Genomic DNA, 20,006 nt, shown 5'->3' on the forward strand with positions numbered 1-20,006 from the left:
CAGCACCTCCTAGAGATAGAAGGCCTCCGCACGCTGCTTGCGACGTCAGTAAGTAGTCCATTTTCCCTCAGAATATTCAGGGAAAGAAATTCCCTGCTTGTGCCAGTATCATCGTTGTGCGGAAAAGAAATCATCGGGCTCAGAACTGGCAATTTCTATGCCTCACATCCAGTTACTATGCGGTATTTGAGAGACAATCAGGAAGATTCTACGCCAAAATAAGAAGAAACGAAATAGGATGTCGTATAATCGGCGTATCGCATTTTTCAATTCCATCAAATTGTTTATGTTATCACCATAAACAGTGGCTTTGAGGATTTAAAAACTGAAAAATTCGAAAATGTTTTTAAGAAAATTTGCGTGCACCCCAATCCCCTTGAATCCTAATTCAAGCTCAAATCAGAAATCATTCATAGTTATTAATTAAAATCACAACAGGCAGATACCAATGAATTGCAATCATTACGTTTCGCTAATGTTTTTAATTAGTAGCTAATTTTAATTGGCTTTCCTGTCAGAAGCCTGAAGCTGAAAAATTTTCTTGATTTCATATAAAAGTCGCATATGATAAATGAGGGCATTTTTAGACTGCTGAAACATCGTTTAGTTGGAGTCTTTTTATTGAATCTGTATCTGTCTCCCTTGAACAGCAGTAACTATCGAAAAGGACAGAAAGAGCTGAAAGGGCATCATTGGTACAAAGATGCTTTCCTCAGCAGCGACGTGCTTCATAGACGTCCTATTACTAGTCTTTGTGAAGGCAGAATGTTCGATTCTTTGACACACACCCTTAGAAGCAGCTGCAAAGCCACACGTACCTTTTCACTTTTCTTATATCTGCATCTCTGTTCCTCTCTCTTTTTTCTCTAAGTTTCTTATTCATTCCTTTTTTTTTTTACCACGTTACTTTGAAGCTCATTCTTTTACTTCTTTTCTTGATATCGCCCTTGAGTTTGCCTGAAGGCAAATCTCTGAAACATGACATCGTCATCGATATGCGCGAATTAAATTTAGAAAAAAAGAGAAAAAAGTTCATTTCCTATGAATATCTAAAGCACATTGTATCTTTTTTCTCCGAAACTGGCATAAATAACAAAATTTTCACATGCCATTAATTTCATACACCTCGTTCTGATTAATTTTCGATGTGAAACATTCACTTAAAAAGACAGTTGCAATGCAATTCGAACTAACATTGAGCAAAAATAACCACTGTTCCGTATACACATTTAAGAAATCGACTATATTTTAAAAATGAAACGTTTTCTTTTTATGAATCTCTCTTACATTAAGATTTCCACATCGTTTACAATCTCAGATAGAAATTCAAGACAGTTTACGAGAGAGAAATGGCGAAAACGTTACATCGCACTAGTCCTTAAGGTATCCGACTACGTTCAGAATGTCATTTTGGAGGAAAATATAAATTTTTATTTATTTTATATTTTTAATGAAAGTCCTATTTCTTGTGATTCCAAAACAAGCCTCGTTTTGTTTATATGACGCTTAGAACCGAAGTTACATTGACTTTAGTGTTGTTTGTTTTAAAAAGTTTGTTAAAAGTTTGGGACATGATTTCTAAAAAATCTGTTCATTGTATCATTACGAAATTTTAATATCATAATTTCGTATATATTGTTAAAGTTCTGAACCAAAATCTAAGGTCTATCGCAAATATTTGTCTAATTAGAGTGTTTTATACGCAATATATATAATGATATTTCAACAAATTCACACTTACATTAACAGATTTGAGTGTAACTTACAATCCATACCATACAATCGTTTAAATTTTGGTTCATAACTTGCACCATCACTAGATAAATGTGCTGTGAAAAATAGCAAAATATTTCATTCACACAACTTTTTCAATCGTGTTTCGAGAATATTAAATTAATATTGCTTGTGTGAAATTTGAAATAAAAATGACTTTTCACAGAAAATGACATAGGTAGTCACCATTTTGGGACACTTTCTATCAAAAACTGTTATTGAAGTTCACTCCAGTACGATTTTTATAGAAACGTGACAAGAAAGGTAGTCGGACACATTTAATAAATACAACATACACAGCTAAAATTTTCATTTTAAGTTTTTTAAACTCAGAAAAATAAATAAATACCTCACACATAAAAAATATTGCATTTACCTACCAATTTTTTAAAAATTATTCAAGGGCATCATTTCATTTAAAGATACGTGCTATGAAACCTGATCGCAAAAAATAAGCTAGAAAAAATGTTTTGCATAATATCTTCTCAGTGACGCCTACAAACAAATCAACATATAACTAATAAAGATGCATATGAAGTCATCAATAATGACTATGATAGGTAACTAGAAAGTAGATGTCATTAGCTGGCTTTGAGCCAGCATCCTAATAGGTGAAAAAATAAGAGAAAAGAGATTGATGAATGATCTCTGGAACTGATTAGAAAACAGATCAGAAAATGGTATGTACGTTCCCAGTACAAGACATAAACTTCAAGACAACCGTCTACTTTTTATACGAAACTAATTAACCACCTTAATTACTTGAAATAGGAATTAAATTGATATCAATCAATTTCAAAGCTTTTCTTTCACAACTTTACTCGCCCTGTCTTGAAGAATCTCCATACGTGACGACGTCGATGGAAATTGGGTATTTCATCCAAAAAAATGAAATAGATGATTTACCACGATCAATATCATTACAAATTACTGTGAATACAACAAAATAAAAAAGTTGGTGTGATGAGGGTACATTATCACCCTTTTAATCAACCCCTTAAATGCATTTGTCTAACCGCAAACTAATACATAAATATCAATAGCATTAACACAGCCGTTTTAGTCGAAAGTATGAGAAATACAACAGCTGAAAGCTAAAACTCTACTTGTGAAACTGTCACTAAAATTCTATTCTACATGTACCAATTCTACACATACCAATTGATTTTATTAACACTGGATAATTTCGTGTTTCTTATGCTCTTTTGTTACCGGCATTTCTCTCAGAAAATCTAATTTTCTAGCTTAAGGTCTAGCTAACGTTTTTGTCACATAAATAAATGCCTGACCCGTTTTATTTCGGTGGGATATATATAGTGTGTACATGCATTAGTACCACCAAGAGGCATTTGCTGCCATATAAGGAGAAATGAAAAGGAACTGAGAGCAAGAAGAAGACGACTGAACTCACCAACAAATGACTGTCAGCGAACGAAAAAAAAAAAAGAAATTGCAATTTCGAGGTTCAGACTGTGGTGAGTGCTGAGTATAAATAGAATAATATAGCAGCTTAAGAGATAAGTACATATAAACTGAAGTACTGGAGATTTAATTATTCAGACAAAAGAGAGTAAAAAGAAATTGAAATAAAGATAATACTCGTATTGTAATCAAGAATATAGAAGCTGGCCGTTTCATAACGAAATCCTCATATTCTTCCAACACGATTCTTACTTGTTTGCAAAGTTGGAAAATAATTCAAATTGAACTATTGACACTTTTTTCAACTAAAAGTTTTAGAACTTAATTTAGAAAATTTCAAAATTAAAAAAGATCACCGAAATTTATATTGTTAATGACAGGAATTTAGGTTTATCGGCTTTGAATTGTTGATACGGATTTTTTCAGGTCTCCATCTACATCAGGGAGACATAACCACGAAACTGCGTCATACAACTGATAATTTGAATCTTGAATATTTGGTATTACCGTGATATTCACGGTACACACATTCGCTTACTTCCAAAAATATCAAAATGTACATAATTTTTTTTTTTGCTATTTCCCATTTATTTTTTAAACGAAGCAAAATAAATCATTTTAAAGCACTAAATACAAATACAAACAGAAAGGCCACAACAAACAAATTGCCCATTGAGCTGGCTGAAAAAAGTGCCCATAAAAAATATGGACGTCCAAAATAACTAAAATACACAAACCCAATAAAAAAGCATATATCTCAAAAATAATTAATAATATATAATACACGACCCATAAAAAGGATTATAGTTGTCTTATCTAAGTATGGATTGCTTCTCGATTTGCCCCACTATGTTTCGTACTTCTTTTTAAACGTGTCAATTGTGTCAGAATTCACGACCCCCGGTAGTAAACTATTCCATTTATTCACAACCCTGTTGGAGAAAAATTCCCGGCGACACCACAACTTAGAGTTGTCCTTTATTAAACGATACTTGTGTCCCCTTGTCGAAGCAGTTGATTGTCTCTCTGTAGGTATGATCTCCAAAACCTTACGGCATACTCCAGTACAGGACAAACTAAGCCTAGGAAAAGAAGAATGACTTCAGAAGAACGCTAAGAGACCTTCTTAAGAATAAAATCGGCCATGCTATTCATTTTTTCGACTACCGCTGGACAATGTTCAGAAAACCTAAGCCGCTCGTGAATGAGAATTTCCAAATCGGTGACCCTAGTTGCATCCGGATACCATTCAACCGTAAGTGATACGTGGGTTGTTCGAACCAAAATGAGCGACCATGCACTTATCAGCACTAAAAGTTATACTCCATTAATAAATAAATCCTGATTTCAAAGGAAAAATTCTTTAAATTTACTCAAAAATCGAATGAACTTTTCAGTTCTTTATCTGAGAGGGCAATCTTGTCTCGTTTTTTTCTCAAATTTCATGACTTCGCGAAATCTATTTTTAATTTTTTTTTCTCTCTCTCATTTTTTATGTGTTTCTATATCAATAAACTTATGTTACATCGGTGAACCTTCGCATAATATGGTTATATATTTCATGATTTTTATAGGTTCATAGAAATATAATAAAACCCCCCCAGGTGCGCTATTTTTAGCTGACGCATTGAATCATATACGTCTTCCTCGGAATATTATTATTTTCTTTATTTTCCGCAACCGAAATTTATAGATAGCTAGTGGGTTTAGTTCTGTAACTTCTTGAGAAGTTCATGAATAGTTTTTCGGTCTGTTTTATAACCATTCGTGTCTTTTAAATAACTCTTTACATGAGTTTATCTTTGGTTTACAGCTTCGTTCACCAAAATTTAAAGCAGTAGCTACAGTTTATAGATCCTACATTAATATATATATGTATCCCTGCCTCCTCTCAAACTTACTTGACATGTTCTGTTGTTAGCTAAGGATGCGCATGGATTGCCTTTTATAAAAAGCCCTTCGAAACTTCGTAACAAACTCGCGTCTGGGATGGTTAGACAAATGGCTCTCTTCAAAAGCATGAAGAATGTAAATTAGAAGAAGAATAATGGTGGTAATAAAAATATCCCCCCTTTTATTATGGTCGTTATTTAGCATATTTTTCGCTCACCTGCTTACAGTGTCTTATTCCTTCCGGAAAGGAAATTTCTATTGATTTCTGTAGTATTAAAGTATATCTCAAAAAAAAAATGAATCGATGGTGTCTAAATCCATCGTTCCATTTCTGCAATACAATCGAGTTCAATACTTCAATAATACACATGACACATTCAAAAATTGTTTTTTTATTTTATTTTATTTTCTTGAGAGCTTTACTAATGGTCTCGTAGTTTTGAAAGAAGCTTTTTCTTATCATTATAAAGTTCCACTTTGCAACGTACGTATTTTGAACGAAATTATCGAAGTCTTTATCGAAAAACTTTTATTACGGAAAGTTGAAAAGAAGGCATTTTTTTTTAGCTACGTACATTCATGATCGAAAAACGAATAATTAGAAATGACATCGGTTAAAGCGACGGAAATATTCGTTGAAATATTTTTTTTAACTGAGTGAAAATTACTTCATTAGTGTAGTGAGTATTTGTGCAATTTTATTACGTTATTTACAATAAAAATGCACTTGTTGTTTCAGTGTCACGAAACATACCAATACCTTTTTAAGTTTTTAATTACTTTCTCAGCTCCACAACTATACAGAAATGATTTTATTCCGTTAATTACAATGTGCGATGATTTTCTTTTTAAGTGCGTAAAAAGTGAATAGTAAGTTGTTCGATTTAGCTAAGCACAACTTTTCTCAATTTTAAGGGGTCGCACTACAGTTAAAATCAAATTTTCAAAAATGACTTCAAAAATATTTCATTAAATCGCAAATAAAATATTAAACATTTCGTGTTAATCGGTTAATTTGTTCTTTCATAATAAAAGAAAGAAATAATGTGAATTATACTGTAAACGTATACAAGAAAAACACAGTTTTTGAGCTCATCCGAAAGATTACAAAAAAAACTATCGCACCTAAAATTCTGAAATTTTGCAGAAATGTTTATTCGTCATGTGTTAGTGAAATAGACCTCGAACTTAGATATTTGACTAATAGTTAGAATTTTATGGATATTTAAAAATGTAAAAAATATATAAATTTCAAAAATTCAAATTCAACATTTTTTAAAAATACTTCCCCTTAGTCAATTGGTAAATATGAGGTCTATTTTACTAACGCATGTTGGATAAACATTTCTGCAAAATTTCAGAATTTTTGGGAAGTAGTTTTTTTTTTCTTACGGATGTACTCAAAAACTGCGATCTGAGAAAATCGATTTCAGTGTTTTTTCTTGAATACGTTTACACTACAATTCATTCTTTCTTTCTTTTATTATGAAAGAACAAATTAACCGATTGACGCGGAATTTTTAGTATTTTATTTAGTATTTAATTTTTTAATGAAATGTTTTTGAAGTCATTTTGGAAAATTCGACTTTGAAGGTAGTGACCCCTTAAATTGACATCTGAATACAGCTGTACGAAATCTCATCTGACATTTTCCATGCACACAAAGAATTTTATAATTAATATATATTAATTATATTTTCTTTTAATTAATTATTGCTAAATTTTTCAGAAATAACAACACTTCTAATGGCAAGTTAATGACATACACTCACCTTGCATGTCATCATTCTATGTTCGAAATGGATTATCCTGAGAATGAATCTTTTTATATAAAACACAAAAAAGTCACTATGCTTATCCCTGATTGACAGGTACAGAAAGTAAGAACAATTAAAAAAAATCTGCCTACCCTGTACCACCTAGTCGTAACCCTGCTACGCGTTGTTGCACCAGCTCAAAAATCTTACCTTGACAATTCCTGAAAGTATTTTTGGTACACGTGTTCTTGCAATTTCTTCACGTACAAATTATTTTTCGTGCTTCATCATTTTTCATTTCAGGTCTTTTTTGTCTTTTTTTAATATATTTGAAAAAAATAAATATTCACAAACCTCCAACACCAGGTCTGAGATGGAAGTCGTATCCTTCGAGGAGACTGTCCAAAAGTTCGGATATATTCTGGGTTGCACCAGAGACTGTTGCTCTTGCGCTTCTGAAATAAGATGACAAAACCATACTTTCAAATGTGGTTTATTTTAAAAGATAAATAAAATTGTTTCATAACATTAAACTGCCATACTGTTAGTTGAAACTGAGGCATTTCACGTCAACTCAGCATAAATTGTTATATCTGTTATATCCTATATGTGGGTGTGCTTAGGTTTTTTTTTTAACTCAACAATTTTTCAACTGGTTCTGAGAGTACAGTGAAACCTTGCTACAACGATATTCGATATAACGAAAACGCACAGATATACAGGAGTAGTGTTGCTGAGGGTATCGTCCCGAGAGATTGGAAACTGGCTAACGTTGTTCCGATATTTAAGAAGGGTAGTAGAGAAGTGGTGTCTAATTATCGTCCAGTGAGTTTGACGAGCTCCCTCTCGAAAATTTTGGAAATTATCATCAAAAGGCAGTTTGTGAAGTGGATAGACGAGAATAATGTATTGTCGGATAATCAGCATGGGTTCAGGAAGGGGAAGTCATGTGTAACTAACCTCCTTTGCTTCTATGATTACGTGACTAAGGCTTTGGGTAAGAGCAAAAATGTCGACGTTGTTTACCTTGATTTCCAGAAGGCATTCGATCGGGTCCAACATGGCAAACTCTTGAAGCGTTTACACGAGATTGGAATAGGGGGCAACTTGCTGAATTGGATAGAATCGTGGTTAAGAGATAGGTCGCAACGAGTTATGGTGAACGGGGAATTCTCTGGTTGGACAGACGTCACAAGTGGAGTTCCTCAGGGAAGTGTCCTTGGCCCCATACTTTTTTCACTTTTTATCGATAAACTCGATCAGGGTATCGATGGAATTACTAGCAAATTCGCAGATGATGTGAAGCTAATGGGGGTAATCGGGAATGAAAGCGATAGGGAGTTGCTCCAGACCATCTTAAACAAGATTGCAGCATGGGCAAATGAATGGAGCATGACGTTTAGCGTAGATAAGTGCATGGTCGCTCATTTTGGTTCGAACAACCCACGGTTCTCTTACGAGTTGAATGGTGTCACTATCCCGGATGCAACTAGAGTCACCGATTTGGGAATTCTCATTGACGAGCGACTTAAGTTTTCTGAACATTGTTCAGCGGTTGTCAAAAAATCGAATAGAATGCTTGGTCTCATTTTCAAAAAGGTCTCTTCGCGTTCTCCTAAAGTCATTCTTCCTCTTTTTCGAGGCTTAGTTCGTCCTGGACTGGAGTATGCTGTAAGGTTTTGGAGACCATACCTACAGAGGGACATAGACTTGGTTGAAGGGGTGCAGAGAAGAGCTACGCGTGTCCTTATTGGCACACAGGGCTTGAGTTATGAAGAAAGACTTCATTTTTTGAATATGTTTACATTGGATGAACGCAGGTGTCGAGGAGATATGATCGAAGTGTTCAAAATTTTCAATGGGATGGATAGGATGGACCATGAACTTTTAGTACACCGCCAATCGACTGCTTTTACAAGGGGACACCATTATCGATTGGTGAGGGACAATGCAAGGTTATGGTGTCGCAGGGAATTTTTCTCCAATAGGGTTGTTAATAAATGGAATAGCTTACCCCCGGAGGTAGTAAATTGTAACACAATTGACACGTTTAAAAAGAAATACGATAAACATGTTGGGGTAAATCGAGAAGCTATCCATTCTTAGAATAAGACAACCATAAGTAATCTTTATGGGCATCGTATAATATTTTATCATGTGTATATATTGTTTGTAATTTGTGTTAATTGCATTTTTAATTGGGTTGCTGTATTTTTGAAACATATGACAACCATATTTTTATGGGCATCTTTTTATCAGCCACCTCGTTGGGCATTTTGCCTGTTGTGGCGTTGTATTTGTATTTGTATTTGTATTTGTATAAAATCCTATACAGCAATATTTCTTCAAATACTGCTAGGAAGTCAGGAATGCGGGTTAGTAATTGATAATCACAACAGTATTGACGGGGAATTACCCGACTTTCTGACTTCGATGGCTTCTCGATTGACACTAAATCACAAGGCAAATTAAAATGTGTGCTAATAAATGCCAGGAGCTTGGGTAATAAGAAAAATCTTTTAGAAACTATGATAGCTGTGGAAGGCCTCGATCTTATAGCCATTACAGAACCTTGGGCAAACAATGGGAATGAATCTTTCTTACACATCTCAGAATACGATACTTTTTTAAGAAATAGATCGGATAGGAAAAGAGGTGGAGTGTTGATATACGTGAAATCATGTTTGAAGGCTAGAGAATGTAACGTGAAGAGAAGTGATATTGAAACTATATGGGTTGAGCTTGAAAACAAAAGACGTCATAAACTTATTGTTGGGGTTTGTTACAATCCACCGAATAGGGATCAAACATTTCATCGCCACATTGCATGATGAAATTTCCTACATGTGTAAGCGTAAGAGGGTTGTAATACTAAGGGATTTCAATTACCCGGGTATAGATTGGGAAAACCTTTCAGTTAGAAATAAATACCAAAGGGACTTCCTTAAGTTGGTACTCGATAATTTTTTGTATCAGCATGTATCAGAAGCTACTGGGGATCCTGCTATTTTGAATTCAGTTCACACTTGTTCCGAGGATCATGTGGAACATGTTTCGTTGCGACACTTATGGTGAAATTCGTGTCATTAGTTTTCTCTGCAATTTTTCTTCGTGCAAAAATGATAGCAAAAGAATGGTTCCTTGTTTTTGCAGAACCAAATTTGATGTTTAGAGAGGAAGGTTAGCGGAAGATTTCAAAGACCGGTTGGAATCAGTCGGGATGGTAAATCAATGGGAAGAATTTAGTACGAAGCTATCTTCTGGTTTGCATGACGTTATTCCCTTTGTTCGAACAAAGCGTGTTTGTACATCGCGCCCCCTATGGTTCACGGATAGCGTGCGTAACCTTCATCTTGAAAAGAAAAGAGCATTCAAAGAGTATAGACGAAGTGAACGAGGTGGCCTGTCATTGTTTACTGATAAAAAAAGTGCGTTGAAGAAAGCGATAAGGGATAGTAAAAAGGAAGTTGAGTCTAGGTTGGCAGATAACATTGGTTCTGACCCAAAATCATTTTTCAGGTACGCCTCTAATGGATGTAAGGGGACAGTTGGCCCCCCCTCTCGATAGCAGGGCCTAGGGTACAGAGCAATGTAGGTATGTGTAGTGCTTCCGATGATTTTTCACGTCGGTTTTTAATAGAGAATACGCTATTCAATGTACGGGTATTTCATGGAGAAATAAAATCTTCAACGATATTCAAGAGGAAGATGTGGAGGTCCTAAACCTAAATCTTCTAAAAAATGCATGTGCGAGGAAAGCGCCAGGACCAGATGATATCTATCCTAGGGTCATCAGGGAATGTGCAAATAAATTGTTGGGGCCAGTCGCGCAGATTTACAGGAGTGGTGTTGCTGAGGGCATCGTCCCAAGGGATTGGAAACTTGCTAATGTTGTTCTGATATTTAAAAAGGGTAGTAGAGAGGCTGTGTTCAATTATCGTCCAGTGAGTTTGACGAGCTCCCTCTCGAAAATTTTGGAAATTATTATCAAAAAGCAATTGGTGACGTGGCTAGACGAGAATAATGTATTATCGTATAATCAGCATGGGTTCAGGAAGGGGAAGTCATGTGTAACTAACCTCTTTTGCTTCTACGATCACGTGACTAAGGCTTTGGGTAAGGGCAAAAATGTAGATGTTGTTTACTTAGATTTCCAGAAGATATTCGATCGGCTCCAACATGGTAAACTCTTGAAGGGTTTACACGAGATTGGGGGCAACTTGCTAAATTCGATAGAATCGTGGTTGAGAGATAGGTCATAACGGGTTATGGTGAACGGGGAATTTTCTGATTGGACAGGCGTCACTAGTGGAGTTCCTCAAGGAAGTGTACTTGGCCCCTTACTTTTTTCACTTTTTATCGATAAACTCAATCAGGGTATCACTGGGATTGCTAGCGAATTCGCAGATGACGTGAAGCTCATGGACGTAGTTGGAAATCAAAGCGATAGGGAATTGCTCCGGACCCACTTGAACAGGATTGGAACATGGACAAATGAATGGAGCTTGAAGTTTAGCGTTGACAAGTGCATGGTTGCTCATTTTGGTTCGAACAACCCACGTTTCTCTTACGAGTTGAGTGGTGTCACTATCCCGGAGTCAACTAGGGTGATCGATTTTGGAATTCTGATTGACGAGCGGCTGAGGTTTTCTGAATGTTGTTCAGCGGTGGTAAAAAATGCGAATAGAATGCTCGGTTTTATTTTCAAAAAGGTGTCTTCGCAATTCCTGAAGTCATTCTTCCGTTTTTCCGAAGGCTGCGTTCGTCCTGGACTGGAGTATGCTGTAAGGTTTTGGAGACTATACCTACGGGGGGACATGGTCTTGGTTGAAGGGGTGCAGAGAAGAGCTACGCGTGTCCTCGTTGGCACATGCGATTTGAGTTATGAGGAGAGACTTCTTTTTTGAATATGTTTATATTGTATGAACGCAGATGTCGGGGAGACAAGATCGAAGTGTTCAAAATTTTCAACGGTATGTATAGGATGGACCATGATTTATTAATTCACCGTCAATCAACTGCTTTTACAAGGGGACACTAGTATCGATTAGTAATGGACAATTATAGGTTATGGTGTCGCAGGGAATTTTTCTCTATTAGGTGTTGTTAATAAATGGAACAGCTTACCCCCGGGAGTAGTAAATTATAACACAATCCCCACGTTTATAAAGAAATACGATAAACATGTTGGGGTAAATCGAGAACTTCTCCATACTTAGAATAAGACAACCATAAATACATTTTATGGGCATTGTATAATATTTTATCATGTGTATATATATGTATATATTGTTTATAATTTTTGTGATTGCATTTTTAATTGGATTGCTGTATTTGAGTAATTTATAACATCCATACTTGTTATGGGCATCCTTTTCTCAGCCACCTCGTTGGGGCATTTTGCTTGTTGTGGCCTGATATTTGTATTTGAATTGCTTTGTGCTCTTATGTTACTATACCACCAGGGGCTTTCCTTTCGCGCAAATTTCAACTCTATTCTTGCCAGCTATATTTTCGTGGACTGTATGTTTGTTTTCAATAGCTAACTAGTTCTCATCAGAGACAGAGGATCGAGTCATATAAGTTCGCACCACTATGGACTAACAATATTAACAATTTAATTCCTTAAAAACAGCTTAGAAACAATCATTAAGATGGGCGAACGGAGGCCCCGTAAAGTACGTGCGTGTCTCTCAAGAAGAGAACCTAAACTTAAACTTATCGAGGAGCGCGCTGTAAGAGAGAGAAGAAAAGACCGACCCTCCCCGGAGAGGTCGATCCCCCCACTTTCTCCCAAAGCGCCTCCTTACGGCGAATCACAAATACATGGATACGCACGGGCTTTAACACCAGCTTTGTGTCCACTATGGGTCTCCCTCCGCGTTCTGCCTCATCCATATGTCTAACAGCCTCGTACGGCTACTGCTGTTTTAAATATTTTCTATAACTTTTGCATAGCCACAACTGGGTTAGTTTTGTGTCATTATTATTAATTTTTTTATTATTATTTTACTTTCCCATCTCCCTGTTCCCTTTCTCACCCGCCCGGACTGCCAGCTGGAGTATTTTCCTGCTCGACCTTACCCTTTGGGCACTGAGCTTATAACGCTGGTGAGACAAAGCCTGGTCGTACTTGGTTTGTACAGTTCAGTTAATAAATCAGAATAATTTTTTGCTGCGAATGCATTTTTGAGGGTACTATCAGCGCCAATTTAGGAGAGATGCCAACAACAGCATAAAATTGACAGTGCTAGATGATAACGCTACCTCTCAATATAACGATAACCCTCTAAAAGCGATATTTTCTCTTGGTCCGCAGAGTAACATTATATCGAGGTTTCACTGTATTTATTCTTGAACACTACTTCACCGGTAAAGTTCACGTCCAGGGAAGTTCCAAAAACAAAATACGCGGTAATGTCCTTAGATGTGTGCTTTCATGGCAGATAAGAAAAACTCTTTTCATTCTCTTAGTACGGTTCTTTATATCGAGCAATTACGTTTGTGATATACCTTTCCTGAGGTATAAAAAAAAATCCTTGATTCTTTCTTGTTTGAAAAAGCTACCTGTTTTCCTAGAAAGAACAATGCCAATTCTAATCAGTTGATGATCCTATGATACTTTCTCAATAGACGATTCAAAGGCCTTAACCGTTTCGGACTTCAAAATGACAGTCATTTTAACTTACCAGGAGCTCAGCTGGCGCCAGAGCTTACGTCTCACCGGATGTTAACAGGAGAAACGTATTTCACAGAAAAGACATTTTTTTTTTTTAAGTTGGCCATCAGCCAAAGAACAAGTGGGCTATGAGCGAAACCGTTCAGACACGACCTCTTTGTCTCATCAGAAAAAAATAGTCGTAAGAAGCTCAAGTCATGTGTTTAATAGTATTTATCACATCGCTAACAAGTATAGACTCTAGAAGAAACTCGAACTGTTCCCCGCTGAAGTTTACGAATTTATGGTAACGCTGCACTATTGTATTTCACTGTTGCTTGAAAGTGATCAATGTTAGCCGGAACAACAAAAAGAAGAGAAAGAAAAACTAAATCATATGCTCCCAATATTTTCCTTTTTTTTTTAAGAAACTTGTTTTTTTTGCGTCGGAAGTTTGACATAATTATGAGGAACTTTCAGGAAATCGATTTTTATTTCCCCAACCGTTTTTCGTCGAAGGAGAAATATTCGTCGGGCAATAAATGTCTTGTTTTGAAATGTGATGTAATTTATGGTGATTCAAATTAAGGTGAAACAAACGCAATTGACAAAAATGAAAAATTTGTGTCAATTTGTAAAAAAAGAAAAAAAAAGTGGATTTTAACCGCTTAACGTTCAAGTGTTTGGCAACAAATTTGGATTATGTCTCTATTTGACAAATCGGTGATGAATCTGGTAACCTCGTCTAAACTTAACCAACGTTAGAAAAAGGAAGGGGAAAGGAAAAGGTATAATATAGAGAGATAAGGTATATAAGAGAGTTTTTTAAGTCTTTTTTCACCCTTACCTTACGTGTTCTATTTCGCTTTTACATGTATATAGTAGAACGATACAAAAACAAGGTCACAATAGGCAAAATGCCCAACGATTTGGCTGAAAAGAAGATGACCATAACAAACACGGATGTCATATATTTCTAGCATACAGCAACCCAATTAAAAGTATTATAAAAACTAAAAACTACACATACATGACAAAATATAATACAATGCCCATAAAAATATTTATGGTTGTCTTATTTAAGAATGGATAGCTTCTCGATTTACCCCAATATGTTTATCGTATTTCTTTTAAACGTGTCAATTGTGTTAGGCTGGTATTTTACTATAAAAGTTTTGTAAAAGCTATTTTAAAAAAACTCGAAAAATCCAACCAATAATATCACCGGTTGCATTTGTTCGAATGTAACCGATGCGCTTATTGGTTGTATTTTTCCAGTTTTATAAAAGATCTTTTATCAAAATTTTATAGTGTATTCCAGGCCTTAGAATTCACTACACCCGGGGGTATAAGATATTTCATTTGTTATAACAGCCCTATTAGAGGAAAATTCCCTGCGACACCACAACCTTGAGCTGTCCCTTACCAAACGATACTGGTGCTCCCCTTGTCGAAACAGTTGATTCGCGATGTACTAATTACTCATGGTTCATTTTATCCATCCAGTTGAAAATTTTGAACACTTCAATCATATCCCCCGGACACCGGCTTTCTTCCAATGCAAACATTAAAAAAAAAAGTCCCTCTTTATAGTTTAAGTCCCGTATGTCATCAAGAGCACGCGTGGATCTTCTCTACACCCCCTCCTGACTAATTCAATGTCCCTCTGCAAGTATGGTCTCCAAAACTTTACGGCATACTCCAATCCAGGAAGAACTAAGCCCCGGAGAAGTGAAATGATCACTTTCTAGGAAAACGCGAACACAACTTTTTGAGAAGTAACCTATTGGCGGCGTATTAATAATCAATCATGGTTAATCCTATCCATCCCATTGAAAATGTTAAACACTTCGATCATGTCCCCCGACACCTGCATTCTTCCAATGTGAACATATTCAACTAACCAAATCTCTCGTAAGCCATGTGTACAAACCAGAGCACGTGTAGCTCTTCTCTGCACCCCGTCAACCAAGTCCATATCCCTCTGTAGGTGAGGTCTCCAAACCCTCCAGTCCAGAACGACCTATGCCCCGGAAAAGCGGAAGAATCACTTTAGGAGAACGCGAAGACACCTTCATAAGAATGAAACCAAGCATTCTGTTCGCTTTTTTTGACCACCGCTGAACAGTGCTCGAAAACCTAAGCCCCCGTCAATAAAAGAATACCCAATACCTACATTATATGCGTGTGTGTGTGTATGTGTTGGGGGGGGGGGAGATCATTAACAGGAGTGTAAAAAGAAAGGAGGGAAATAAAAAGCAACTTCAGTATATATAGGGTTACTAAAAAAGCTTCGCGATGGTGACTAGAGAGGAAAGAAAACACAGATCACTTGTTTGAATTTATTCCCACGGGCGTTTGGACGCAATATTACGTCCGTGATCGTAAAGGGGTTTTATTTTTCAAACCGAGCACAACTCAGGTCTATCGCCACAGGCAATTTACTACCTAGTGAGTTGTGCCGGAAGTGTAAGTGTGTGTACCTAACAGTCTGAGTGCGTATCTAGTGTTGTGCATGATTTTTCAGTGCTGCTATCTATATCTCAGAAGTGAAGTGAGTGATGTGTGGTGACTGAATATTTGTACTGTTTGTAGGCCTGTTGCTCTCTGTGGCGAGATTTTTTAACGGGGAGATCGGCTCACATTTGCGCCTCGAAGTTGGGAACCACAAAAAACCAACTTCAGCCGACCACTCTGTAAAGGGGTTAATAAAACAGTATTAGAATTGATTGAAACATTAAGGATTCACTATGTATACGACTGAGATTAACTTACCATATTGAAGCAATAAATATTCCTCAACCAGATTTTGGCGAGGAAATATTTCATTTCTAAGTTTTTAAATCATTATTAAATTCGCATTTGGTGTAAAATATTTCAGGTTTTCCAATGAAAATAGTTACTCACACATGCCAGAAAAGCTGATAACTCACTCACCGCCGCATAGAGGAGTGGAAGATATCAATCTTTGAATGTCTTGAAGATCGGAAGATGTCAGACTTTTTCTAGTATTTCTTTAAAAAAAATGTTTCCACATAAAGAACTTTAAGAAACTACAAAAAAATGTGAATACAATTCGAATTCGTTTGTCTGCACAAAAGCACGCGTCTTCCTCTTAATTCAGCCATAGAATGTCAAGAAGACGTGACATTTCAACGACTTTGCGATAAACCAATTTATGTATGTCTCCCAGAAGAAAGCGGGTCAATCTATGCCCAAAAGAATTTTAAAGACGTTCTTAAGACACAGCCATTCTTAGAAAATGAAAATTCAGTTACCAAATTTTGTATCAGTAGTCGAATCAAAAATGAACTCTTCGTTATAAGGGAAAAAAAAAACATTGAAAACGCTAAGGAAGTCAGAAATAGCCATAAAGACACGATGTGCTGCACGTAATTTATATTTGTTTCGAATCATTTCTTTCATGACATGTATAGCATGCAGATTTTGCCAGCTGCTGTAAACTTTTTGAATCGTTTGAATAGATTGTACAGCTTTATACCATTTGTGACTGTAGCGATCTGCGTTCAAAAGTACGAGTGGGTATATGGTTTTTATGCGGAGCCGTCCTTAGGTGTGTGAGACAGGTAGGGTCGCACTGGGCCCCCGCGTTTTTGGGGCCCAGCATTTACAGTAATATTTCTTTCATAAATTCTGAATTTTCACCAATTCTGTAAAATCCGCATTTTAATATAGAATGAAATAATTCTGGAACTCTGCATTTTCATCAAAACGGTAGAAAGAAATATTTGTAGAATTCTGCATTTTCTCATCTAGAAAGAAATAATCTTGGAATTATTTCTTTCATAAATTCGGAATTTCCATTTATGTCTGGAATTCTGTTTTTAATAAAATTCTAAATTTTCATCAATGCTGTTCATCATTTTTGAAATTCCGAATTTTCACCAAATTCTGCAGAGTTCTGGATTTTCTTCAATTTTGCAACTTTGATTAATTCTACGATGCTGAACTTGCATCAATTCTGAAACTATTTCTTCCATTTATTCTGAATTTTCCTCAATTCTGAAATCATTTCTTTCATTTACTATGAATTTTCCTCAATTCTGGAATTCTGAAAAAATTCCCATCAATTCTAATACTACTTCTTTCATTTATTCTGAATTTTCATCAATTCCAAAAGCATTTCCTTTATTCTAATTTTTCGTCATTTCAGGAATTATTTCCTTCTTCCCTTCTGTGATCTCTCTCACACAGAAGAAAAAATTCGGGGCTAAGGGGCCCTACTATTATTTTCTCACCGTGCCCCGCGTTTGGTAAGGGCGGCTCTGGTTTTATGATGCAGAATTGGCAAGTAGCTAATGAAGTGGCAGTCGTGTTAAAATGCCTGTAGCAAATAAGGATGCTATTCATACATCAACAGCAATTTAAAAAATGAAGAAACTAAATGAATAAAACACTTCACATGAAAGATAATATGATTCCCATAAAAATATTATTTTCATATAAATATATGCGAAGTTTCATTATTGGGAATACCATAAAAAATACTTCTCGTTCCGTGGGCATGGTGAGAAGAAATACTGGCTCCAACTCTAAGCTAAATGAACCATGATTCAATTATGAGTGTAAAAAAGCGTTGACGTTATCTAAACGAGCCTTAAAGCGATTTAGGTCCCATCATTCAGAAAATGATAGATTAAATTATATATCTTTTAAGAAAATTTACAAAAGTACTCTGAGGCGAAGGAAAAAATTTTTTTTTCCGATTTTAATACTAATTTAATGAATACTAGAAATTCAAAGGAATTCTGGTGCATAATAAATAAATTTAGAAGAAATAGCAGAATCATTCCTGACATTTAAATTGAAAATTGGTACTTATTTTCCCAATTTTATGCCCGCAGTAAATTCGAGTACACCTACGAGAGATCTCATAATTTCTTATAAAGATCCGATTTTAGATCGGGACATTCTTTTGGACGAATTTGATTATAATCTTAAAAAACTTGAGCAAAATAAGGTGCCGGTGACATTATAAATTAATTTTTAATACATTTACCAGAAAATGCTAAATTTCTTTTGCTAATTCTTTTCAATAAAACATTGTCAACAGATACATTCCAACCGAGACGCTGGTCAAAATTAATTCTCAACTCCATTTTTAAAAAGGGTGACATTCATCTCTTATCAAATTATCGAGCTATTTCTCTAGTTGCTGTACGTGCAAACTCTTCACCTCCATTCTAAGTCAGCGACTTAACTTCTGGTTAAGTGAAAATAATATCATTAGTGATATCAAGCAGGATTTAGGGAGGGTTTTGGCAGCATTGATCAAGTTTTCACTTTGAATTCTTTAATTCAATTGCAATTTTCGAGGCGTAAGCATTATACCGCTTTCATTGATCTCAGTCGTGCTTTCGATTCTGTAAATTATAGCATTTTATATATATGGGAGAAATTACTTCATAATGGAATTAGTTCCGGGTTCATTTCAACTATAAAAAACTTCTATGACATAAAGCAAAAGCATATGTACGTTTTAACGAGGAGATTTCACCAAGTTTCCCTATAAAATCTGGTGTATTGCAGGGGGAGACCGCGCGCAAGCCCTACACATCAATGATATAGTTTCATTATTGGAAAATTCGGGTATTCCTGGCATATGTGTGGATTCTAATACTGAAGTACATATAGAGAGAAACGATATCACTCTCCGCTGTTCATACGAAGTACGAAAGCTTGGATAATCAAGCGGAGATCGAGATGTAGTTCGAAAAGAAAATTCACATTCCTCTGTGAGGAATCGAACCACCAATCTCTCACTGTCAGGGAGAGTGTTCTAACCATTGAACTACAGAGGACAGATATTTTCCTTCCTTAGAGTATATGTATGAATGTCACTCTCTGCTGTTCATACGAAGTACGAAAGCCTGGATAACCTAGCGGAGATCTAGATGTAGTTCGGAAAGGAAAGAGGAATCTGAATTTTTTTTCTTTCCGAACTACATCTTGATCTCCGCTTGGTTATCCAGGCTTTCGTACTTCGACTGAAGTACATATTCTGCTTTATGCAGATGATATGGTGCTGGTTGCGAAAGGTGCCGCAAGGTACGGACATTGGTCTCAATCTCCTGAAGATTTTGATTATAATACACGGTGCCCCTTGATAACTTTGTGCTGTATACTTTAGATTTAGTTCTTTAAAGTTTTAGTCCTTTTGAATTGAAATTAATTTTAATTCGAACGTATTTTAAAAACAAATTCTTTATGCTTGATGTTAAAAAGCTCTCAATAAAACAGGAAAGCAAAGTTTTCTTCGTGTATTATCATCGTTACTAGTGGATGCATGTTTCTCTTTCTACACGAGGTTACATTATAAACTACAGGGTGTCCCATAAATACGTAAATAGTTTAAAAATTGATGGGGGATTTTATATATCTTTTATGAATGCGGTTTGCGAAAAAAAAATTTTTTTTGCTACAGCAAACAAATTTAATTCAATTTTTTTCAATCTGGAAGGCGCTGCACGAAAACAAATCAC

General features: G+C 35.7%; 1 protein-coding gene across 1 annotated transcript in view; it reads right to left on the reverse strand.

The window, feature by feature from the left end:
* LOC149084923 (gamma-aminobutyric acid receptor alpha-like) overlaps positions 1-20,006 on the reverse strand; it is a 47,041-nt gene that overhangs the window by 24,113 nt on the left and 2,922 nt on the right. The window contains exon 2 of the mRNA XM_089233865.1: positions 7,200-7,300. Coding sequence (XP_089089991.1) covers positions 7,200-7,300 — 101 coding nt within the window. The remainder of the gene's footprint in view (positions 1-7,199; positions 7,301-20,006) is intronic.

This window comes from Pholcus phalangioides, unplaced genomic scaffold, assembly GCF_987345545.1.
Source record: "Pholcus phalangioides strain wild (caught in Gottingen) unplaced genomic scaffold, Ppha-v1.0 ptg000007l_1, whole genome shotgun sequence".
NCBI lineage: Eukaryota > Metazoa > Arthropoda > Arachnida > Araneae > Pholcidae > Pholcus > Pholcus phalangioides.